This window comes from Gymnoscopelus braueri (assembly GCF_963280865.1).
Source record: "Gymnoscopelus braueri genome assembly, chromosome: 15".
NCBI classification, from domain to species: Eukaryota; Metazoa; Chordata; class Actinopteri; order Myctophiformes; family Myctophidae; genus Gymnoscopelus; species Gymnoscopelus braueri.
The window spans coordinates 29,151,734-29,177,180 of NC_137620.1; the positions used below are offsets into that span (position 1 = coordinate 29,151,734).

At 41.3% G+C, this 25,447-nt stretch overlaps 1 protein-coding gene across 1 annotated transcript; it reads right to left on the bottom strand.

Moving 5' to 3' along the window:
* Positions 1-1,556: 1,556 nt before the first annotated feature.
* On the bottom strand, positions 1,557-22,428 carry LOC308102403 (active breakpoint cluster region-related protein). The gene is made up of 23 exons (XM_080452102.1): positions 22,338-22,428; positions 22,001-22,139; positions 21,376-21,488; positions 20,902-21,006; positions 19,201-19,542; positions 18,653-18,760; positions 18,464-18,518; positions 18,121-18,173; positions 17,507-17,644; positions 15,508-15,629; positions 14,309-14,465; positions 13,839-13,967; positions 12,889-12,964; positions 11,156-11,251; positions 10,841-10,915; positions 10,489-10,586; positions 10,119-10,229; positions 9,236-9,402; positions 7,562-7,701; positions 6,466-6,600; positions 4,970-5,075; positions 2,596-2,737; positions 1,557-1,833 (listed from the first exon to the last, which is right to left on the bottom strand). The coding sequence occupies exons 2-23, from the start codon at positions 22,104-22,106 to the stop codon at positions 1,726-1,728; spliced, it is 2,682 nt and encodes an 893-aa protein (XP_080308228.1). The 5' UTR covers positions 22,107-22,139; positions 22,338-22,428; the 3' UTR covers positions 1,557-1,725.
* Between the last annotated feature and the right edge of the window lie 3,019 nt (positions 22,429-25,447).

Genomic DNA, 25,447 nt, shown 5'->3' on the forward strand with positions numbered 1-25,447 from the left:
GACTTCGGTGACGAATGTCTGGTACGTCTCTGCATTCATAAAAACAGGCCTTCCTCGGTCCCGTTCCCTTTGTAGTCGGCAATGGGAACCTCATTTTTTCTTTGTAGTCGGCAAGCGGAACCTTATTTCTGTTAGTGGGGACAGGTGATTTACGACCCAGGGGTGAGAGGGTGATTCCACCATTCTCGGGTGTGTGGACTCATGTGTGGACCGGTCTGGATGTTGTTATGGCATCGGTACACACACACACACACAGTCACCAGTCTGTTAGAGTTGTGGTACTGGCTGGGAGAGAGTGTCTGGGAGGCCAGGATTAGCCATCAAACGGGTGTGGGGCGATGTTTGAAGACATTGAAGGAAATACAAGCCAACCCTGCCCAGGTGCTGTGGTAAAGAGGGTACTAAGGACCCCCGACTGTGGGCTGGATGGGTCGAACATGTGTGTGTGTGTGTGTGTGTGTGTGTGTGTGTGTGTGTGTGTGTGTGTGTGTGTGTGTGTGTGTGTGTGTGTGTGTGTGTGTGTGTGTGTGTGTGTGTGTGTGTGTGTGTGTGTGTGTGTGTGTGTGTGTGTGGGTGAGTGAGTGTTGGTGGGTGTTTAGTGTGCATGCGCATCGGTTCTTATATTGGTTCTAGAAGTGATGTCTGTGTGTGCACATGCAGTCATCCGTGTATGACTTTTATGAGCTGCTACGCTTTGTGGTGAACCCCGTCTAGTTGGATTTGAACCGTAACCGATTGGATTTCAGGGTAGGCAGGCAGGGTGACCCCTGACCTTTTTCTTTTTTTGTTTTATAACATCTGTGGCCTCAACAAGTCCAACCCCCACACTGCCCTCTGTAGCTCCAAGTCCAAGTTCATCAACAAGTCCTCACACACACACAAACACACACACACACACACACACACACACACACACACACACACACACACACACACACACACACACACTTGCTAAATCTAATTAAGCAAAAGTATTTTAAGTGTCATGTTTGTTCAAATATTTGTCATTTAAAGATTTCCTTTATTTTTACTTTCCAACATCAACAAAAGTTCCAGCAGCAAGTAAACAAGTTTCTCAAGAAACAAACCCTTAAATTAATCAATATTCATATTTCATAGCTAGGCTATTGTGTAACATTTTAAAGATTTGATTATCAATTATTTATAATGATTGTATTTATAATTACTATCAATAATATGATAGTTGGTACACTGAGTCAGAGACAGAGTACACATTAATTTTGTACTGTGTGAAAGATACAGGCTTCATAACTCTCACAGGGTAGATTTCCTTGTTCCTCTTCTCATTTCCCTGTAGAATTTCCAAGGTCTCTTTCAGCCTATATAATATGACCAAGAACAAACTAGGCAGGGGCTGATAATTCTTATTTTAGAGAAGTGACATTTTATTTGAAACTTGTGTTGTAGTGATGTCAGCATCCTAACCCTACCCTGTTATCTGCAGCTATTTTTCTAACCCTTCGTGTAAGTAGTTATGCACAAAATTTATAATCACAACTGATATACAGGTTGATAAAAATGACTATGTCCAGAACTTCATTAATAAATATCTTTATTGGGGCTCAGCCAGTCAGAGCACAGATACACCTAGGTTGAGTCTTTATTATCTAAATATATATACAGTGACTGTTTTACATGCTCTATACATACAGCTGTTTTTATGGCCAACCATAATAATTTACTTCCAGGAGTTGCGTGGTGGTCTCACAAGTGGGTGGTCTCGTCCTCATCCTCTGAGTCTGTGTTGTGTAGGAGTGAAGTCTGCGCTGCCGGTAGGCAGTTACATTGCAAGAAGAATTGAACCACTTGGACCTAGAGAGCGAAAGATTGAGAAAGAGAGATTGAGAGAGGCAGCAGAACTTTGAACAACAGAACATCAATAACTTCCTCATCAAACCCCCTCTATCAAACCCTTAAGTTTGTACGAGTCTATATGATAAAACGCTTAAGACTGGATGTTTTTCTTTTATTAAAATTTTATCCCACGATTTTGTAACCCTATTTTTTATACCCAGTGCCAATTGTCTATGTAATCCTGGGCACTACCTTCCCTCTGCCAACCTAGGGAGGCCAGGGCCGAGCTCATGCCTCCTTCAATGCATGAGAGCCAACTGACCTTCTTGTCACCTGACAGGGGAGAGTTTCCCTGGTTGGACGTAGCGCGTGGAAGGAACACGTTATTCCAACCAGTTCCCTTCCCCTCCATCAGGCGCCCCGGCTGGCCAGGGGGAGGCAGTATAGTGACCAGGATTACTGCATGTTTTTGTGAGGGTACATACCCTAGGAGACACGGGGAGAACATGCAAACTCCACACAGAAAGGCCCTTTAGCCAACGCCACCTAGGGTATGGGCACTGATGACGCGGAGGAGAGAACACGCCCCCAGCGCCCACAGCGTCCCCTGCGGGAATCGAACCCAGGACCTTCTAGCTGTGAGGCAACAGCGCTACCGACTGCGCCGGGCACGGTGGGGGCACTGGATGTTTTTCAGCTGAAAATGTGTTATTTTAGTGGTGTCACATGGTCGTAGGATGAAGTATAAATTAGGCTGGCCCTACTGTATATCACTCCTACCTGCACCACCACCTCCTGGGAAATATCCACAACAGGGCCGGAGTAACCAAGGCTGACCACAGGAGGGCGTACAAGGCTTGGACCAAACACGGTACCCAGGTTCATCAGAGACATCTTGTTCACCTCTGCTTTCATTGAGATCCTGGAGTATGTTGAATTAACAAAACACAAGGTCACAAACTGAAACTGCAGTGTGGTACATCACAAACTGTATAGTGTTTGGTTGTGAAATGGTGAATTCAGCAGCTCTGTGGTTTCGATTTCTGCTTCATTTATAGCACATGGAGATGGGCTACTTTTCAGTGAAACCTAGTTATATGCTGTCATTAGCCTAATGTAAGGTGAATTCATTGTCCAGGCACCATCACTTATCTTTAAAGGTCTCCTCTGGCTCACAAAGTTAAAACCTTTTTTGTGCCCAATGCACACCAAGTCCAAGTCAGAATCTCACCTAGATTCACCTATAAAAGCAAAAAGCGAAAATGGCCGATCTACAAGCTCCCAACATGTTGCATTGTGACACATTGTGAGCTAGTAGATCTGCTAGTTTAACTATTTTAGAACATTTTTGAGAATGTTTTTTCTTTTTCTAAATAAATAAATGTAAGATTTCTGCCTATAATCACATGCCCAAATTAGCGTCCTTGACATGGAAAAGGGAAGCCCTGCACTATGGGATGGACCCAGCTACTGTAAATGACCAGGTTGGAGAACGTCATGCCCCTGGTCCATTATGTGGTGCGTCACTTCGTGCCGCGCTATGAGCTTTTTGAAAAATCCTTAACTTTTCTTTACATATGTATTTTTAAACCAAACATTTTGAACTCAAATCTTTGCTTCTGGGGGTCCCTGGAACTAAATATTTTGAGATGGAGGTCCGTGGCCAAATACATATCATTTTGGGGGTCCTTGACATGAAAAAGTTTGAGCACCACTGATATAGAAACATAGGTTTTTCAGGAAACTGTGTAACTGATTTAGAAGAGATTATTTTAATCCACCTCAGGGTTGTTAAAGGGATTTAATGTGAGTGATAATCAATAATAATGAACAGTGATATAACAGTGTGAGTGATGCTGTCCAGACAGTGATATAGTAGTGTGAATGATGCTGTCCAGTGATATAGCAGTGTGAGTGATGCTGTCCAGACAGTGATATAACAGTGTGAGTGATGCTGTCCAAACAGTGATATAGCAGTGTGAGTGATGCTGTCCAAACAGTGATATAACAGTGTGAGTGATGCTGTCCAAACAGTGATATAGCAGTGTGAGTGATGCTGTCCAGACAGTGATATAACAGTGTGAGTGATGCTGTCCAAACAGTGATATAGCAGTGTGAGTGATGCTGTCCAGACAGTGATATAACAGTGTGAGAGATGCTGTCCAAACAGTGATATAGCAGTGTGAGTGATGCTGTCCAGACAGTGATATAACAGTGTGAGTGATGCTGTCCAGACAGTGATATAGCAGTGTGAGTGATGCTGTCCAGACAGTGATATAGTAGTGTGAATGATGCTGTCCAGACAGTGATATAGCAGTGTGAGTGATGCTGTCCAGACAGTGATATAGTAGTGTGAATGATGCTGTCCAGACAGTGATATAGCAGTGTGAGTGATGCTGTCCAGACAGTGATATAGTAGTGTGAATGATGCTGTCCAGACAGTGATATAGCAGTGTGAGAGATGCTGTCCAGACAGTGATATAGTAGTGTGAGTGATGCTGTCCAGACAGTGATATAGTAGTGTGAGTGATGCTGTCCAGACAGTGATATAACAGTGTGAGTGATGCTGTCCAGACAGTGATATAACAGTGTGAGAGATGCTGTCCAGACAGTGATATAACAGTGTGAGAGATGCTGTCCAGACAGTGATATAGCAGTGTGAGTGATGCTGTCCAGACAGTGATATAGTAGTGTGAATGATGCTGTCCAGACAGTGATATAGCAGTGTGAGTGATGCTGTCCAGACAGTGATATAGTAGTGTGAATGATGCTGTCCAGACAGTGATATAGCAGTGTGAGTGATGCTGTCCAGACAGTGATATAGTAGTGTGAATGATGCTGTCCAGACAGTGATATAGCAGTGTGAGAGATGCTGTCCAGACAGTGATATAGTAGTGTGAGTGATGCTGTCCAGACAGTGATATAGTAGTGTGAGTGATGCTGTCCAGACAGTGATATAACAGTGTGAGTGATGCTGTCCAGACAGTGATATAACAGTGTGAGAGATGCTGTCCAGACAGTGATATAACAGTGTGAGTGATGCTGTCCAGACAGTGATATAACAGTGTGAGAGATGCTGTCCAGACAGTGATATAACAGTGTGAGAGATGCTGTCCAGACAGTGATATAACAGTGTGAGTGATGCTGTCCAGACCGTTGCAGGTGCTGCAGGATATAGAGGAAGGTGTGTCGATTTACATCAGGACAGGACTCAAGCAGAGACAGCATGGAGTCCAGCTTGGAGTCAACGTCCTGGATGTCTGTAGGAGAGGGAATCAGTGGTGGAAGAAGTACACATTTTTTACTTAAGTAAAAGTATCAATACTGCAATGTAGAATACTCTGTTACAATTCAAAATTTACTTGAGTAAAAGTATTGGCATCAAAATGTACTTAAAGTACCAAATGTAAAAGTACTCATTATGCAGAATGTCCCATGTTTCCAATATTTTGAAAATAGCAGATCTACAAGCTCGGCTAGATCGGCTATTGGTGGTTAATGTATGTTTAGTAATAAAAATCGAAATCCAAAAAGTAACTAGTAACTAAAGTTTTCAAATAATTGTAGTGGAGTAAAAGTACAATATTTGTCTCTGAGATGTAGTGGAGTAGAAGTAAAAGTATTGAAAATTGGAAATACTCCACTTAAGTAAAAAATACCTCAAAATTGTACAGAACTTGAGTAACTTGGTTACTTTACACCACTTTACACCACTGGAGGGAATACACATGTTTATAGTATGCTGTGTGTGAGTGTGCATGTGTGCGTTTGTGTTACTGTACTTGTGAGGGCCAAGTATAGTAGAATTTGAGAAATAGGTATTGTGACATTTTTCCTAATCCTCAAACGAGAAAAGGTTGTTTTATGGTTAAACATATTTTTTGTTACAATTACGAAAAGATTCAGGTTGGGGTTAGGTTTAGGATTCGACATTTAGAGGTTAGGTTTAGGGGTTGGGGTTGGAGTTATGCCTGATTTATACTTGGTTGCAGTGGTGGAAAGTAACTAAGTACATTTACTTAAGTACTGTACTTAAGTACAATTTTGAGGTATTTGTACTTTACTTGAGTATTTCCAATTTCCAATACTTTTACTTCTACTCCACTACATCTCAGAGGCAAGTATTGTACTTTTACTCCACTACATTTACTTGAAAACTTTAGTTACTGGTTACTTTTCAGATATAAATTATGATATAATGAAACATACACTAACCACTTTAAACCTATTTTAAACCTAGGCTATTTGAAAATAGCAGATCTACAAGCTCACAACGCGTCGCATCGCGACGCGTTGTGAGCTTGTAGATAGGCTATTTTCAAATATTTAGTACTTTTACTTTTGGTACTTTAAGTACATTTTGATGCCAATAATGTTGTACTTTTACTCAAGTGAATTTCTAATTCTGGACTTTTACTTGTAACAGAGTATTTTTATATTGCAGTATTGGTACTTTTACTTAAGTAAAGAATTTGAGTACTTTTTCCACCACTGCTTGGTTGCATGCCAGTGTCATGCACTAAAAATAGTGGATCTACATAAAATCGATCCTAAAATGCTGATATCGTAGTACAGTACAGTGTGTGTGTGTGTGTGTGCGTGCGTGCGTGCGTGCGTGTGTGCGTGTGTGTGCGTGTGTGTGTGAGTTACCCAGTGCTCTGGCCAGGCCCTGGAACAGGCAGGTAGGTATGAGAGGTTCAGGCAGCTCTCTTAAGTACAGCTTGAGAACACCTGAGACAGCATTCACTTCTTCACTTCTCAGCCTGGACACTGCGTCACGCATGTCTGTAGGATGGACAATGAATTTCGTCTTACAAGCACATCACAATATGGGTGCAAGAGTAACCGATTTAGTCGATTATGAAAAAATATCGGTAATGGATCATTTAATACCATAATTGATTAGTAATTGATTCCAGTGTCGGCATGTCATTATAGGAAAAAACTGTTCCAAAAAACTATCTACAACCTCACAATTCGCCATGATGCAACGCATTGTGAGCTAATACTTTCACTGTTTTTGCATGACACTATTGCGCGACAAACTACTAAGTAGGACTTAAATGGTTAATTGATAATGGTTAGTCATAATCACTAAGAAAATAATGGATAGTTACAGCCTTACAACATCACAATGCCCGTAGACAATGTTAGACGAGATAAGAAAAAACATTAAAACACCATAAAACATTAATGGTGTTTCTAAATGTTTTACTTTATTAGGGAAAGTGCAAAGGGCTTTGCTATTTTGTTAATGGTAAACGGACAGTTTACCATTAACAAAATAGCAAAGCCCTTTGCACTTTCCCTAATAACTTGTATGAACTAAAGTAAAAACACATTGTTTTAGCTACAGTAACAGCACAGCCTGGTACGTGCAAATAGGAGAAGTGGAATCAATGTCCCGCAATGTGTTGGAGGTGCAAACCAACGTGCTTCTTGTGTGGATCTTTTTTTGTGGCTCAGGAGCTAGATACAAACAAATATTTGGGCGTCCCGTCTTCATTATTTCATAAGATTGTGGTTGTTGCAGGTTTCCTGTACTAGCCTACAATGTATAACCAAAGTTTTGCGCTAGGACAGAAAAATGTATCACTGTCTACCATCCGTCTCACAAACACAACACTGTTACCTGTGTATTTTGCACTTCCAAGACAATGACAGCCCTCCCCAAATACTTGTATGTGTCTCAAAGAATACGGTTCAAATGTCTATCAATCTCCTCCGAGTGTCGACGGGGCCTTACTGGTGTCGAAGGCGGTCTTGAGGCTGCTGATGTCATTGGCTGCTCCTGAGATCCTGTAGATGCCCACCTCCTGCATGCCTCTCCTCTCCACCTCCTCTGCACAGCATCGCACCACATGGGGGACCAGAACGCCCTCTTGTCTGGAGGAGGACCATTATGGATGTAATAGTATTTTTTTTTAAATATCATTTAATAAAACAATTGATTAATAATCCATCCCTGTTTTGGACATGTCATTATAGGTTTAAAAGAATGTCAAACAATTTCACGAATAGTGAAAATAGCAGATCTAAAAGGTCACAATGCGTCGCGACATGGTTATGAGCTTGTAGATCGGCTATTTTCACTACGTTTGTACAACACTGTTGTGGGACAAAGTATAAAATAACACTTAAGTGGTTAATCGGTTCACTGATATCTATAAAAGTATACAGTTATATAAGTAAGAAAACACGCTTCTCGATTATTCGATTAATCGAAAAAGTAATCGATGGAATAATTGGTAATAAAATAATCGATAGTTGCAAACCCACAGTAATGCACAAGCAAGGTCGAGCAAAGAAATAAATTAAACCTGTTAACCACATGGACCCTATTGACCCTATTTTGGGCATGTCATCATTATATGCCATCACGTTGTGACGTTGTGAGCTTGCAGATCTACTATTTTCCCTCAAGAGATTTGGTGTAGAGGGAAAAAAGGAGGGGACCCCTAAGGGACCTCAGTCAACTGAAGTATATTAAGGGGTTAATCAAGTAAAGGTGAAAATACTCTGGTAAAAGCTGAAGTGCCTTTCAAATTCTTTACTCAAGTTAAAGTATAAAGGTATTAGCTCTTACATTTTGTATTTAAAAGTAGAAGTAATTCTTTTTAATGATGCTTCTGCCTCTGTTAATGTTAGTGTTAATCTGGTCAAATAAGAGTCACGGATGAGAATATAGCTGCACTTCACATCATGTTGTAGCTGTGAAGACTATTATACTTTGACAATTCAATCTATGTAGAACTACTAACATTTTTTTTATTTTACACAAGACTAAGAGCACCAACAGTATCTCCGATTTCTGTTTTGAATCCTAAGTGAAAAAAATACTCAAGCCAAGTATGATACTTGTACCTAAGTAGTAATTGTGTTTAGTTATTTCTCATTACTGACATCCAACTAGATGCTGCATCTATAATATCTCTATACACGAAAATGCTAATATTACATAGATTGTAAGCCAGCACCATTCAGAATACCAACAGACATTACAGTGAGAATAGAATCACACCTAACCACATGGACTTTTTGTGCTGGCTGTTTAGGCTATTTCTGCACTCCATTCTCGTCATTCTTCTGCTACGGCTTTTTTTCACGCCCCTTGTTATACAAATCACATCCTCAAACGTAAGCCCTCAGACAGACAAAGGAAGGAAATCAAGCAGTTCCACTTGTGTAATATAATCTTTAACCAGTTAAACCCTATACACTTCATTGACTGCGGTCACCCAGGGGTCTGTACTCGGCCAAAATAGCCGATCTACAAGCTCACAACGCCTAGAAATTGACACGTTGTGCTTTTGTAGATCTTCTATTTTCACTGAATGTTCACCTATTAGCTATGACATGTCCAGAATAGGGACACTAGGGTTCATGTGGTTGATATTGGCCTCTCTGAGAGGGAACTTACTGTGCCACAACTTCAATCGGGACACAAAAGACAGGCAGCTGCTGTGTGGGTGTGGAACTGGGTGATTCTAATGGGTGGGGACAGAACTTAAGGGACACCATCACCTCCACCTGGCCCAGAGATAGCGTCTGTTTTCTCCATCTCTTGTTGAGGGCTGTGGCGACCAGCTGATGGAAATAAGAGGTACAGTACATTTGGACAAATACACAGTACATACAGGGACCTGTGGGAACTAGTTTGGGATGCTTCTATAATGTCGCTGTCGGCCGAGAAACCTTGTATGTCCAAAAAATTTCGGGGGAAAAAAAAAGAACCTGTGTTCCAATGGATCCAATGTAGTTATTATTTAGTCACGAGCTCTTGTCAATACTTGCATAAATGTTTATAAAACCCACAGACACACTTGACCACTTTCACTTTCAAAATGTTACAAAAATAGTGAATATAAGATCTACAAGCATCGTGACACATTATGTAGATCAGCTATTTTCGCTACTTTTGTGCGACACTCTTGTACGATGAAGTAGAGCATGAATTTCAGAAAGAAAACATACAAAGATGAAATATGGAGATACAAGGTTTCTGCCAGACAGCAACGATATTCATGTTAGAATATTCAATTTGACCATAATCACTCTGTTGACTGTGCAATCAAACTGTCAGGTTGACAAAATTACTAAATACTATACGATTCAATTCACACTACAGTTCAATACTTGCAAACACACACACACGCACACGCACACGCACACACACACACACACACACACACACACACACACACACACACACACACACACTCAAAGTAACTCGTTTCAGGTAAGCAATAAAAGGGTGATTATTTCTGCCACACTCACTGCTAGAGTTCCTAAATCTACTGTACCTTTTCAGAAGCTTTACCCAGGATCACGTCTTCTCCTCCCTCTCCACTCTCCACCTGTCTCACACACACCACCCTCAGGTTCTGTGCTCCATCTACTTGGAAGGAAAACTCCTGAACAAAAGAAGACTTATGTAAGTAAAACTGTATTAATGGAACAATTAATATAATATTATGGGATTTTTTTTTTATTACAGTACAAAAACCCTGGACATCACACTAACTGATGATGTTACACCGGACGATTTTCTCCACATCCTGTATCCGTGATTTCAAATTAAAAGCTCTCCAGCGTAACATACTGTATGTGGTCCAGGCTTATGCTAGGTTTTGACCCGACTGTTTGATTATTTGTGCAGAGCTCGAGTCTCACCTGATCCCAGCAGGGTCTTAGGCTCTGGACTGATAAACGGGTCTGAGCTTCTCTCTCATAGAAGTCATAGCCATCCACCTCCACACATGCATACACACCTGAGAGAGAGAGAGAGAGAGAGAGAGAGAGAGAGAGAGAGAGAGAGAGAGAGAGAGAGAGAGAGAGAGAGAGCGCGAGAGAGAGAGAGAGAGAGAGAGAGAGAGAGAGAGAGAGAGAGAGAGAGAGAGAGAGGCTGTCACCAGTGTTTGAGCTGAGGGAAGAGGGAGGGGCAAAGCCAAGGTTGTGAAGTAGTGAGCAAACAGAAGTAGTGATTTCTGTTTGCTGTTTGTACATAATAGAAACTTAAACTTACAGGCTGGTTGTTGCAGCCCAGAGGCAGAATGGATGGCTACAGTCAGAGTCCCACACAGCATCTGCACGTCAGAACCTGTGTGTGTGTGTGGTCATAAGAGAAGTGTTGAGAAGACGTCACAGGTTGAAATCAGCACATAGTGTCCCCGACACAGGATGTGAATGTGCAGAGAGAGAGAGAGAGAGAGAGAGAGAGAGAGAGAGAGAGAGAGAGAGAGAAAGCTAGAGAGAGAGAGAGGGAGATAGAGAGAGAGAGAGAGAGAGAGAGAGAGAGAGAGAGAGAGAGAGAGAGAGAGAGAGAGAGAGAGGCTGTCACCAGTGTTTGAGCTGTTCAGCGGTGGCTGCTGGGTCATCCTCAGTTTCACACAGGAGTTGGTGAGGGTGAGCAGATCTGGAGGGATCATTTCTACGTCTGACAAAACAGCACATGGCAAAACGTGTTGCAGCACTCATATACAATTATTTTTGATAGATAGTATGCAATGTTGTATGTTGGTTACGTATGTTACTTATTTCACATATTACGCTTTATTTAGGTTCCTTACCGCCCCCCACACCAGAGGTGTGTTTTACCGCATTACGCTATAAACGTAGTATGACGTGTAGAATTTTTGGGAAAAAAGCATAGCCCTCTACCAACCGTTTCATCCATTGACCACGTGCGAGCATAACCACGACCACGCGCATGTCGAGCATATTGTATGCCCTCCAAAAAAAAATAGAACAACACCACTGCTCCACACCCAATTAAAACGTAAGCTTTATTTTTGTGTATTGTGTTGCTCATGGTCAGTATCATGTCACATGACACTGACCATGATACTGACCATAATACTGACCATGATATTGACCATGAAACTGACCATGATACTGACCATCCCTGTCACACAGTGCTGTGAGAGGGGCCTGATGTGACAGGGATGTTAGGATATCCCTGTCACAGGGCTGCCCTCCCCCCCAGAGCACCTCAGTGCCCCCCTTTAAAAAACATTGCTTCCAGTGCCCCCCAAACTTCTCTGTATGCCCCTGTTGAAAAACACTAGTTTAGACAGATGCTAGGTTTGTCGTTTACCTGGTATCCTAATTATGTATTTATTATTGATTGAATATTTGTTATGAATTTGAATGTTTAAAAGTGCATTAGATAGAAATGCAGTAAAAAAGCAACAACAAAAAAAGCCAAACGGATAATCACAAAAAAAGACAACGGCTTGTTTCCATTGTGGTCCATGTAAACATTCAACATCTAGACAAGCGACAAAAGCAATACATTATTCTCTTTGCACTCCACTAATATGACCATTAGCCTGTTGTTTGTTGAATACTAGGGTTCATGCCATTTAGTCTAATCTCACACTTGTTCTGTTAAATGCCTAAATTGTAAAACGGCGTCTAAACAACATCAGTTGATTTTTATCGCCGTTTTGTGGATTTGCAGGCAATAAAATGCATTCCCGCAGCAGACATCACTCATTGCTTGTGGCAGGCATTTATATGTATACGCGCTTACTGTTTTATGGCTAACATCTGTAGATTCTCCCTCATGTTTCCCAACAAAGATGGTTTTATTGTGACAAGATCATGAACACAGTACGCAGCAAGATCCGGAGTGCTATATTACCATCCATTTTTACAGTGTACTGTATGTGCTTATCAGAGGGTTAAAAAAAATTATGACTAAATATTCCTCACTGCACTGTAAAACCATGAGTGTTCATTTAAATCATTTTGTGATCAAATTGCTCTATTTGTACACTCTGTGATCAGTGCCCTGTAATGTTGCATAGCATAAATTAAGCTTGAGTTCCTTTCTCATGATTACTCCTGCAGACTAAGACCACTACATCATATTCATTATTTAGTGATAAAGTTTGTGTAGTTATTGTCAGCAAGATCCTTTTTAGCTTGATTACCCTATTTGAACCTTTTGTGATTCTTTTTGTTTGATTTTATGTTTTTTACTCTGATGATATTCTTTGTGAATGGAAAGTGCAACACAAATACAATTCATTATTATTATTATTATTATTATCATACGCTGGTACTTACTGTCTCTGGTGAGCTTGTCGATAGTTTCTCTCCACTCTTCCAGCTCATAGAGGGAGGACAGGAGGAAAGAGTGACTCTGGAGTGAGACAGGGGGAATGAAAATAGTTTGACTTTGTCTTTTACCTGTTATATATTCCATTAACAAAAAAGGATGAAATGCAACGATGAAATGTTATGATACGTTTATTGCGAACGCGGGAGGAGGCGCGGCGAAGCCGCGCCTCCGACCAAGTGGAGCTTACTATGTAACCCTGCTTGGGTTGTGTCTCTGTATCTCTGTGTCTCTGTGTGCACTGCCTGTGTGCAGCTCCTCTGAGATAAGTAAATGTCCAATTTAGACGTACCATACATCAAATGAAAGGTCTTTGAAAACTGAACACACCTGTCAAGGTTGCGTTTAAGCCCGCCCCTTCCCCCGGAAGCCACGCCCCGGAGAAGGCTCCTAAAAACTCCCCATTGAAACCCCATGTTAAATGAAAAGTGCCCGAATCGCTCCCAAACTTTTTCTACCCCCCCTAAGTGGGGGTCTACGAACAAATACTTCGGGCTCGGATTTTGGCTCCGCCCCCCGGAAGTGGGTGAAACAGGCACTTCAAACACTTTGTTGAATTGTTCAAAAACATTCCAAGTTTTTTTTTTGTGAATTTGTATTTTTCTAAGATGCTCCTTTTAACGCAGATTTAAAAGAAAAAAAAAAGAAAAAAATGTATTGGTTACTTTTTTTAAAATATTTTTTTTCATTCTTTTTTTTCTTTTTTTGCGTTCGCTTACCGCGTGTGTGTGTGTGTGTGTGTGTGTGTGTGTGTGTGTGTGTGTGTGTGTGTGTGTGTATAGATATAGATATAGATATAGATATATACATATATATCTATAGATATATAGATATATATGTAGATATATATATATAGATATAGATATATATAGATATATAGATTAGATAGTGTGTGTACTTTGCCACTGGGACTGTGCAGCTCCAGACGGTGGACAGGGGAGTGTGTGAGAAGTAACAATTCCATCTGCTCCAGCTTCTTCCTGCTGCGATCCAGCTGACGAGCTGATCCAACTCGCTTGCTGCCTCCCTTCACACACAATATTTAAAAATTAATTAACAATATGAAACCCCTTTATACTTAGTAAAAACGTTGCAACTGTACTTGGTAGGCTCTTTTTTCACCCTACACCAAAATGTGCCGATCTACAAGCTCACAACACGTCACGGCGCATTGTGAGCTCGTAGATCTGCTATTTTGGTAAACATTCCCCTCAGAATAAGGATGCTGAGGTTCAAGTGCTTAATATTTGACTCCATAATATAAATAATTGGACTCCTTTTTAATCTCTGTCTCTTCAGATTCAATACAAACAAACAAGCAAACACACACACACACACACACACACACACACACACACACACACACACCATGTTCGGTCGTTGCTGTTGTCGGAGCAGGTACATCTTGGACCTGATGCTGAGCAAACGGAGCTGTGTGTCAGGAGGTCGTCGGGGATCTGTTCTCCAGTTCACTCGCAGGTTGGCCAGTGGCAAGCACCAGCAGAACCTGTACTGGCTGGGCTTACTGCATAACAAACATTACATACAAACAATATCAGCGTATAAGCTACCTTTACCAATGCCTTCAGGTTCTCACACTTTCAAGATTTTATAAACATGTTCAAAAATAGCAGATCTTCAAGCTCGCAGCACGGCACGAAGTGACGCGCTGTAAGCTTGTTTATCTGCTATTTTTTAATAGCCAATTCAAAAATCTATAATGACACAGATGCTTTCCCGGTTTTAATGCGTTTTAATATAGCCTGCCTGTGCTAATTTGCAGGCTATACAGATGTTTAGAGTTGGAGAAATTCAACACAAAACAGTCCCTCAGATGTTGCAGTAAATCCAGCAGAATGTGTAAGAGACCAACCACACACGATGCTCTGATTAAGTTTAGTTTTTTAGTAGTGTTTTTGGTACCCCTTTTCGCCCCAATTTAGTTGTTATCTCAACTGATTCCTCCCCACAAACATTTCTGTGTGTTGTCACTGCTGTTCTATCCTACTGGCGCGCCTGCCAGTGAGGAGACCCCACCTCCCTCCTACTCCTCCCGCCCCAGCACTACCTGCTGACAGGTGCCGCCCCAGCCTGTAGGAGTTTGTGCGAGACGAATATCACCCTCCCCGCCCGGCTTGCCTTCCCTGAACGCAGGTCAATTATGTTTGTGTACGTTAGAACAAAGCCGGATGCACCGCTGTGGATCCACCCGAGCCCCATCAAGATGCTCTGATGACAAGAAAAATGTGTGTGAGCCTGTTTAATAAAATAATCAAAACTTACAATCTGGCCAATTTTGTAATTGAATAAAACGTCATCACTACAGTATGTGAATACAATATAATCTGTGGTTGTTGGAGGTGGTCTCCTTATACTCTCCCATTGAGAGATTTAGACCAGGGTATAGAACACCTACTAGAACTACCTGTGGTACTGCCTGAAGCTCATAGTGCAATATCTCCCCTTACATTTCTCATTCGTCTACTATACTGTACAGTAGGTCATCTAATAGATGGTATCCACAGTAAAACGTTCATTATGGCTTCATGTTGTGGCCTCTCACTCACTTTTTGGCTGCAGCCTTCAGCTTGGCACACAGCAGCAGGTCTGTGTAAAGGAAGAGATGACGCAAGTTCCTCACTCCCTCACACTCGTCCACCACAAAGCCGTCACGCATCAACTGCCGTCTCTGGGTCGCAGGCACACACGCACACACACACACACACACACACACACACACACACAGTGTTTACTGTGCAGCTTTCATAGTAGTGAATGTAACATTTTATAATTGTGTTTTGGTGTGTGAATGGGTCTCTGGACAAGACACGGAAATAAAAGCTCATTCATTCATTATTCATTAAAAAAAAACATTTTGCTATCAACAGTAAAATACAGAGGTAATTGTTAGGATTTTATGGCATGGCTTCTGTTGCATCACCTCACACCTCACACCTTAGTGAGGTATGAGGAAATCACACATCCTGAGGCTGTTTTTATTGCTGTAGGAGACAGCCTAAAAGTACGCCCTTATCGACACCGTTGCAACAATTCTTATATTAAAATTGGCTAATGGAAGGACCGGCCGGCCGGTAGGCCGGAGGACCACGTCATCACGCTCAAGTCTCTAAGCTTCAAACCTCCCAAAACAAACTGATTCGACTACTTCTCGGACTGGGGCCCATGACCCACCTCACTCCCACTCACTTTACCAGCCTAGGCTGGCTCAGGGTGGAAGACAGGGTTAAACAACTAAAAATGGGACTGGTCTTCAAAATTTTAAATGCAGATTTGCCCGAAATGCCCCCTATACCCGCTTATCTGTCAAAATACCTCCAAAAAGTTAGTGACACCCACAGTCACGAAACTAGAGGGAGCGTAAACAACAATCTGGTACCACCCACCCATAAAACAAACATGGGCAAATTCTCCTTCTACACCACGGCCACCGAGGTATGGAATAGCCTAACCCCATCCCTCAAAATATGCAGTTCGTTGGGCTCATTCAAAACAGCCCTAAAAACTCATCTTTCTGGAGGCCATAAGAGGAGGTAGTACCAGTTTCCCTGTAGACAGATGACCCCCCTCCCCCTTTTTTTTGTATATACTTTTATTTTATTTTTCATGATGCTTTTTTTTGTACATAGTGGTATTTTTTTTCTCTGTTTCTTATGTTGATTTGAACTGTTTGGTTGCTACTATATATGTCTATGAAATTAATTCAAGGACCCCAACGGAAACAAGTCCGCAAGGACATTTTTGGTCGGACCTTTTAGACAAAAGTATTATAAATGTAACTGTGCTGTTTTACATTCTTTTGCCTAATAAAAGTGTGTTGTCTATCCTCAATGTGTCGTAATGGCATCAGGCACAAACAAATAAGGTCCATACTGTATATAGGCATGGGTCAAGGACTGACAGATACAGAGATCTCCACATAGCGGCCCGAACTCTACATGTGAGGGCCGCATAGCAGCACCAACCTCTCGTTAACTTAAAGTTCCTCGTCATTGGACGACATACTGCAGTGTAGCAAGCAAGGCATTTTTTCAATGGTTTTTACATTGGACGACATAGTGTAGCATGGCGATTTCGTATGGATTTTTTGGTCCTGCCTACTGTATTATGGGCATATAGGGTTTGTTTATGGTTATGTCTGAGTCAGAGTGACGTGGCCGTGGTCCTGCCTAGTGTATTATGGGTGTATCAGGTTTGTTTATGGTCTATGTCTGAGTCAGAGTGACTAGGCTGTGTTTCGCCTGTCGGCCGGCCCTCCCAGTAGTCAAATTTGATATAGGAGGATAGGCAGTTATATTTTACTATTTAACACGCACCTTAATATGTATATATTTCACACTGCCCATATTGATATGTGTTATATATATGTTTTTCAGTTTCTTTCTCCATCTCTGTCCACCTTTCTTGAAACTGCAATGATGCAGCTTATACGACGCTTATTTTTTTTTACACCTGTCAACCTGTGATGTGACACTACAGTTCAGTAGAGTTGTGATTTGTGCTCATTATGTCTGTATGTATGCGTATGTGTGACGTGCCCTCTCTCACCATGCCGTGACTGAGCGTGACCTCTCGTTTGCATTGTGAGCCTTCGTTGACCCCAGACAGGAAGCCGTGAGACAGCCTCAGAACTTCCTGTAACAGAGGATAATCCGTGTGCTCCTCAGGTGTTGTCTTCAAAAGTTCCTGGAGAGAGAAGGAAGTGATTAGATCAGTCTCAGAGCACATGACATTGGCGACACACAAATGCATGCAAAGAGTTGAGGAATGGAGAGGAAAACGATGGTGCAGGGAAAAAACAAGGGGTTAGGGAGGAGAAGCTGAGTTGAAATGGGAAGACTCAGCTGTGCACCGAAAATAGCCGATCTACAATGTGAGCTTGTAGATCGGCTATGTTTGGAGCACAACACCACCGTGCAACTAAGTAAAACTCAGGCTTAACTCATACTCGGTCATATGAATGCAATAACTAAATAACAGGGTTTTTTTGGGTGTAACTTCAATTACATTTGGTGAGTACCACTGTCATACTATGGAGCATAAATCAAGCTATAGGCAGAGACAAGTAAAGGCAAGGAGGAGTGTATTCATTGGAGACTTTGAGGTAAATGCACAGATTATCAGAATGGCTTCAATAGTGAAATCATTGAGAAGGTTCTCACATGCAGCACCAGTGTAGTCTTGGTGATTTTTTCCAACGGCTTATACAGGAGAGCTGGAGAAACACAGACCATCATATTTGAATGCAAATGCATTCTTTGACAATTGACCTTCCCACATTTATTCATTTATTTATGTAAAGCATGTATGTATTAATGTATCACTATCACTTTGAATTTAAAGTTTTGTAACTTAGTTTGTCTTGCATTTGAAGGGTCTAAGCCAGGTCTCCTGACCCCATTATGTGTATCCATAAACCCCTTTGTGACTGTAACAGTGATTAAATCCTATACATTTAAACTTGAGTTAACAATGTCCCATTTAATAAATGTTACCGGTACATACCTTCAAATGTGTATTTCAACCTAACCTTGTCTGGGCCATTTTTAGACATCATGCTCTGAAAATAAAGATGAAAGCATGAGACATGTGTCACAATGGTGTGTGTAAACAATGTGTGAGATGAAAACATAAGTGTTGATGGCCATTGACATGTGAAATGATGAGCATTCATTCTTCTAGACTTCATGTTACCTGGGCTAGTATTTTGAAACGAGGTTCGCACTGTGTGCAATTACGAACTATCTCCACGGCCTTCTCATAGTTATCGATGAAGCCACGATACACACCTATCTGGCTGACCTGGGAAACAACATTAAAGCATCATCCCATTTAAAGTATAGAATAGTTGAGTGAACAGCTCACATTAAACATTATATGTAAGGGGGGAGTGGAGACGGAGACGAGTGCGGTGAGGTGAGGCTCAAATGTCTAATAAACCTCCCCCTGTATATACAAATATTTGTTTATACTGTCAGTGGTTTGTCCAGGCCAAACCAATGACTGATTCTGGAATGTTCCTGTCTGTGACATGAACTTTTATATTTACACACAGTAATGTTACCAGTTCCTTTTATTTGAGTGGACTGTGATTCTTTAAAAGGAAATGAAGAAGCTTTCGTTCATCTTGAAACCAGATTTATTTGTTTTCTTCCAGCAAAGGTTTGATACTAGTAACACTAATACTATAACTTACCATTTTCAAAAACTAACTTACTAGTATATAACAGTATGTAACTTACCATTTTCAAATATAGGTCTCCCACCGTAAGCTCAAAACCTCCATGCCCCACACGAAAACCATCACCAGAACCAGTCTCTCTCCCTGAGCATGAGTTCTCAGGAGGCCCCACGTCTGAGTGTGTCTTAAGGCAGCTCTCCACCGCGCAGACGTCGCCGACATTACTCCCAGAGTCAGGACCAGGCTCTGCGTGTGTGTGGGCCTCCAGGCGGGCTCTTAGGCCTTCGTAGAAGCACTGGTGCAGGTCCCTGAGCTCTGGTACCTGATAGAACACTGTCTGAACTTCTTGGCTGGACAGAACCGGCTGGGAGGTCCCTGCTGAGGCCCGCAGGGCTTTCATAGGCTGGAGAGGGAAACAGGGAGGGAGATGGAATCAGATTTTTTTTTTTTTCAATAACTAACTGGTCAACAACTGTGATGTTAGAAACTGTCGTTGCTCTAGGGAGGAAGGTAAACGATGGATGATGATGAGAGGAAAGAGTGCATTTACTGTCTACAGCCAGCTAGAGAAATGGAGAACATAAACAGAGACAGAAATGAGCCCTGGTGAACAATTGGGTGACGGTGGTGAGTTTTTTTAATCATCAGGCAGTTCTCATCTCATCTCACCACCAACATTGACACTTCACATGCACTTCAAAAGCAACTCAACACTTGGCACGCATACACACAGTACAGACATTGCAGACTTTACATGGCGTACCACATACCACAACACACTGGGCAACACACACTAACAGGCTTCATACAAGATCATTCAGTTGGCGTTCCATGAGTCTCAAATAATTGATGATTATTGCACAATGACTTCCTTGGATGTCTATTCATATCCTACAGAGTGAGTGGATCCAGTTCCAATCTGAAGAACTGTTCTTCCCTCAACATACACTGACGTTAAAGCCATTTCACTCTGTTCAATAACTTCATGAGAAGCAAACATGAGAGGGAACTAGCATGCTTCTAGTCTGATCACGTTTAAAATGGTATAAGCAGCGGGTTGGTAAACGGTTTGTTTAGGGCTATTTGGGGGGTTTGGAACAGGATCTTGTTTTTTACAGATGAGGAACTAAGCCCAATAGAGAACTAGAGATTTACCAGATGGGGTCATTGAAGGCAGCCCTGTGCTCACATTACATGACACAATGTTGACCACACACTCATGCATGTGCAAGGTGTTAGACAAAAACGTAATATTATGATTCTCTGGTGCATTTTTCTATTTATTACACCCATTGTTTCAAAGAGCAGTTAGCCACAGAAAAGGGAAGCCAAGCATTGTTTGAAACCGCACTGCAGTTACCTGCCAAAACGTTGGTTTCTTTTTTACTTTGCTTCCAAAAATAAAGTATAGGCACATTGGCTACCAGTGTGTGCAGCCACCTTCTTGTCTCTTGAAGACTACTATTTATATTATTCTGCCGTGGACTAGCACCACTACATGGACTTTGGTGTGCGTAGCATTCTCGTGCACAGTGAGAGACAGAACGGCAGCCATGACTTCTTTTTACTTTCCAAATGACATGTGTCTGTCTGACACAATTGAACATAAAGAACAGACAGTGCATGGGCAGCAAAACCTTGCAAAGTGACAAATTATATCAACTGAACTAAACCTATGTTTATGAGAGAGTGTGAATGTGTAAGCAAGAAAAACATCACCAAAATTATAACAATGTGTGTGTGCATACGCATGTTATGTTACCATCAATAATATATCCAGTTCATTCAGGTACAGCTCCTCGCTCCCCAAGATTCTCTTCAGAGCCACCAACCTCTTCTCCATCAGTTCCTCTGGGCTACGCAAGGTCTGCATCAGACATTCACAAACAAATCAACACACCACCACACATAATATAATATGTTGACATGCTGTAGCCATTGGCATTGTGAAAGCCAGGACTGGGTGAATTTCAACAGACATTTGCAAGATGAAAACACAAAGACTGATGGGTGATTTGAGGGCAATAAAACAAAACAAACACTAGAACAAAACCAGGAGGAAATGTAAATCTGATTTTTCTTTTGAACAGGTGAACAATGGGGGGGGGGGGGGGGTTGTTCAATGTGTGTTTTAATAAAAGGAGACAGATTATTAGTAACTAACTGTGGGTAACTGACTGGTTTCTAAACAACTGTGACAGCTGTGGGGAAGACGCGCCATGGCGTGGTGACTCACAGGGCTGTCAGGGAAGTCAAAGCTTTCTGCTTGGAGAGGGGACAGGAGACACGCCACTGACTCTTCATGGAACACATCCTCCTCCAAGTTATCAGACCCTATATTAACTTCAACTGACACACATAAACACACACACACACACACACACACACAGACACACACACACACAGACAGACACACACACGCACACGCGCACACACAGTAAAATCCTCAGTTTTCATGTAACTGACAGCGTAAAATTGCACTCACAAGGGTCCTTTTGGGTACATTTTTACACTCAGTTAGATGAACCCTTTAGACTTTAGTGTGTAGAGAGCATGCATATTTAGGAATTTGTGCCAATGTCAGAGATTTGAAATTAATGACACTCTTACGTGTCATTAAGTGTCAACACAGAATATCGGGTAAATGTCTTAACTTATACACACTTAGCACAATGAGCTCAATTGAAAAAATTATGTCTGCAGCATTTTGGAAGTAAGTTTTTCAAATATACACAGTAAAATCTGTTAGTTTAACTCTCTGAGAGAGTAAAAATGCCCCCCACCGTACTATGTCTGAACTTCTCTCTTTCTCTCTTTTATGTGTCTTATGCTTTCTCTAACACAAACGTACACACACTCACCTGGTAACTGCTGTGACAACAGATAATCCACAGCCTGCTGATACACATCCATTGCTCTGATGTGCTCTCTCCAATGTGGAGTGTGAGGACTGGAGGCAGACAGCATGACACACGACTGGTGATAGAAAACTTCCTGTTTCTGTAATGACACAAAAAGGGAAAATATGACTTCCTGTCTGTGTTAAACTCTGAGCAAGTATGGTAACCTGTATGCAACTATACCGACTTCTATTGCAAAACATATTTTGACAAAACGACTTGCGTGTTTAAGGAATAATGTTGCATTGATGTTGATACATGATTACATTTTGCCTTCCATGGCTCTGATACTACTCACTTTATAGATCAAGGAGTGATCAATGACCAGAAGCCCCAGAGGATACTATTATTTAAAAAAATATATATTAAATTTTTATCCCACGATTTTGTAACCCATTTTTTTCATCCAGGGCCAATTGCCTATGTAATCCTGGGTGCTACTACCAGGAACACAGGACTTTCTAGCTGTGAGGCGACAGCGCTACCGACTGCGCCACCGTGCCCCTCAGGACACCAGAGGGTACTACAGCCGTGTGATAGGATGGTGGGGCAAAATAACACCTGACTGCTAGGACGAGGAGGTGCTACAGACAGTACTCGAGTGTACCTGGACTGGACTGGCTAACTGGCTCCCATGGAATTTGGGTTTGAAATAAATACCTGAGGGTACCTTGAGGTTCTGAATTGATACAGTGACTACTAACCCATTTGGCTTACGGTTCTAATGTATCCAATGATACAGTTCACAGCAAAGTCACTTTCTAGCATTGCTTCCCCAGAGCATAGTGTAAAAGCTGTAAAAACATGCCATCTCCCCATCACCCTTCCATAATTACACGGTCTGGCACCTGTGCTCTATATAGCCTACTGTAGATTTTGCCTGCCACACTACTGCACACAATATCCCTTGTGGTAAACTTGAAGTATTCTATGCTACAACTAATTTATACAAACATACAGTAAATCTAGACATATTTATTGGATCTTACATAGGATCTAAAGTGTTATTTTTTCAGACAAGGACTCAACCCCATTATGTTGAAAATGAAATTCCTCAATTACAAAAAAACAGTTTCTTCACATTGCTTGCCCTGTGTTGTTTCAAGCCATCATAATAGTGGCCCATAGAGAAATCTTGAAATTTGCCTCCACTTTTTTTGGATTGATGTGTACAGAAAAAGGATCTTATTACAATCTAATTCAGATAGCTTACTAGTAATTTCTCTCCTGCTGAATCAAATGACCCGCCTCGTTTCAGGCAATTTAGTGGTTGATGTATAGCTACAAATTACCCTACAAAACATGTCTGAGATCTGAACTTGATGATTACCTGAAACCACTGTCTATTTCTGGACTAGAATGCACAGGAGCATACACACGCACGCACGCACGCGTGCACACAGCATGCACTCCTGTCCATATGTCATGTTTTTCTACCATTGGAATAAAAATCCATAATTTCTAGTCCAACACTACCACCTAGTGATACATTTGAAATTCACATTTAAAGGATAAAAAAACAAGTAGTCTAATCTTAAGAACCGCTCATCCAAACAAGTTCGAACTTGTTACTGCATTTACCTGTGTCCCCAGGAATACACCTGTCAAATGTCGTCTTCATACAGTGTTCGTTTTCAAGATATATAATTGTATTATGTAATAATAGTGTGGATGGCGGCCATTTTTAATTAAAATAATTTCCCTCCATGCAATTCCTTGCGACTTTTTTCCTATATTCAGGACATATTTAGGACACAAAATCAGTTGAGTTTGTTGTTGTTGCAATTAGTTGGAGGTCAAGTGACATTATTACTGGACTACCCCGCACGCGCGCGTGCGCACACACACACACACACACACACACACACACACACACACACACACACACACACACACACACACACACACACACACACACACACACACACACAGTAAATAGCTAGTCGTTTTTTGGGGGGCTTGTTTTCATAGACCTAGCCGCTTGTTTCTCTTGCAAACTCTGGCAACACACTGATTACCTGCACTACACCTGCAGCCTACTAGGAAGTGGACAGATGAAGCAGCAGAAAAGGGCAATGGCGCAGCCCAGAGAAGGGCAAAGAATAAGGTGAATAGAGCAATCTTGATTTTTTTTTTGGTTGATGTGTCAGAAAAATTCATGCTTTTTAGAGTAGACCATCAGAATAAAGGAAGCCGTAATTTCTAGTCCAACACTACCACCTAGTGACACATTTGAAATTCACATTTGATGGAGAAAGGGAAATCTTAATGTTGCAAAAGGCATTTTGGAGGTTTCAAATTTCTGGAATGGGGGATAAACTAGGTACGGGTGTTCTTAGGCCCAACATGATTTATAGATCATGACCTTCTCATGTGGTTTCCATTGAAAACATGAACAGACATGTTCTTTTTAGATGAAAGTTCAAAGTTCTGAGAAATGTGTATGTGTTAAGTCCTAAGTAGGATTTTTAGTGATTGCTCCACTTTGGCACAGTAAAATGTTAATGTAGATCAGCTATTTCTGAAAAATCGTGAACATTTGTACAAATATATATATTTTAAAGCGAACATTTTTAACTCAAATTTTTGCTTCTGAGGGTCCCTGGAACAACATATTTTCAGATGGGGGTCCGCAGCGAAATACATTTTTGGGGATCCTTGACATGAAAAAGTTTGAGCACCACTGATATAGCAACATCATTTTTTCAGAAAACTGTTATATCTTGTTGCTTTGTTTGACCTTTGTTTTTAACTTGAATGTAAAGCACTTTGAACTACATTTATGTCTGAAAGGTGCTCTATAAATAAATAGTATTATTATTAGACATCAAATATATTAGTCATATAATAATGAGTCAGTTAGCCTATGGTTAAAATCCATACATGAGGGAGTGTTATAATAGTTGTGATAGTAGATAAACTCCATGCACTATAATTTATAGTTATAATACAATATTGTAACAAGAGAGATGCTCTGTTTTGCATTGGGAAATTAAACATCACCTCTGCTCACGTTGACGTCAACCTCTCTGAAGATTTCTTTTGTCAATGGCTACAGAAATTATTTCTAAGATTATTAGCTATTATAGGCTCTACAGATCACATTCATGTTTAGAGAACCAGCTAACTAACCATACCATTTCCCTGATCTGTATCAGCCATCCCTTGCCGAGAACCTTGAGATAGACAGCAATCAAACACGTAGTCATCAGTGTAATGAAACTCTACAAAGCAGCTGGTCTGAACGGTGGTCTGACCCAACGTCAACAATAAGTGGATGAGCCTGGTGATATTGAAATTGGCTTACGGGATAACCGTCCGGCGGGCGGGCCGGTGGACCACGTCGTCACGCTCATGTCAATGACTCATAACCATATAAGGAGTTCCCAATGCAGCTACGCCCAAATA

What these genes read in the sequence shown, in the direction of transcription:
- LOC308102403 (XM_080452102.1), bottom strand. Translation starts at nt 22,106, where the DNA reads ATGCTGTCTGCCTCCAGTCCTCACACTCCACATTGGAGAGAGCACATC. An exon ending in GTTGTCACAGCAGTTACCAG is followed by an intron (nt 21,489 to 22,000) that starts GTGAGTGTGTGT and finishes TATGTGTGTCAG; the next exon opens with TTGAAGTTAATATAGGGTCT. An exon ending in CGACAAGCTCACCAGAGACA is followed by an intron (nt 11,252 to 12,888) that starts GTAAGTACCAGC and finishes CTGTTTTGTCAG; the next exon opens with ACGTAGAAATGATCCCTCCA.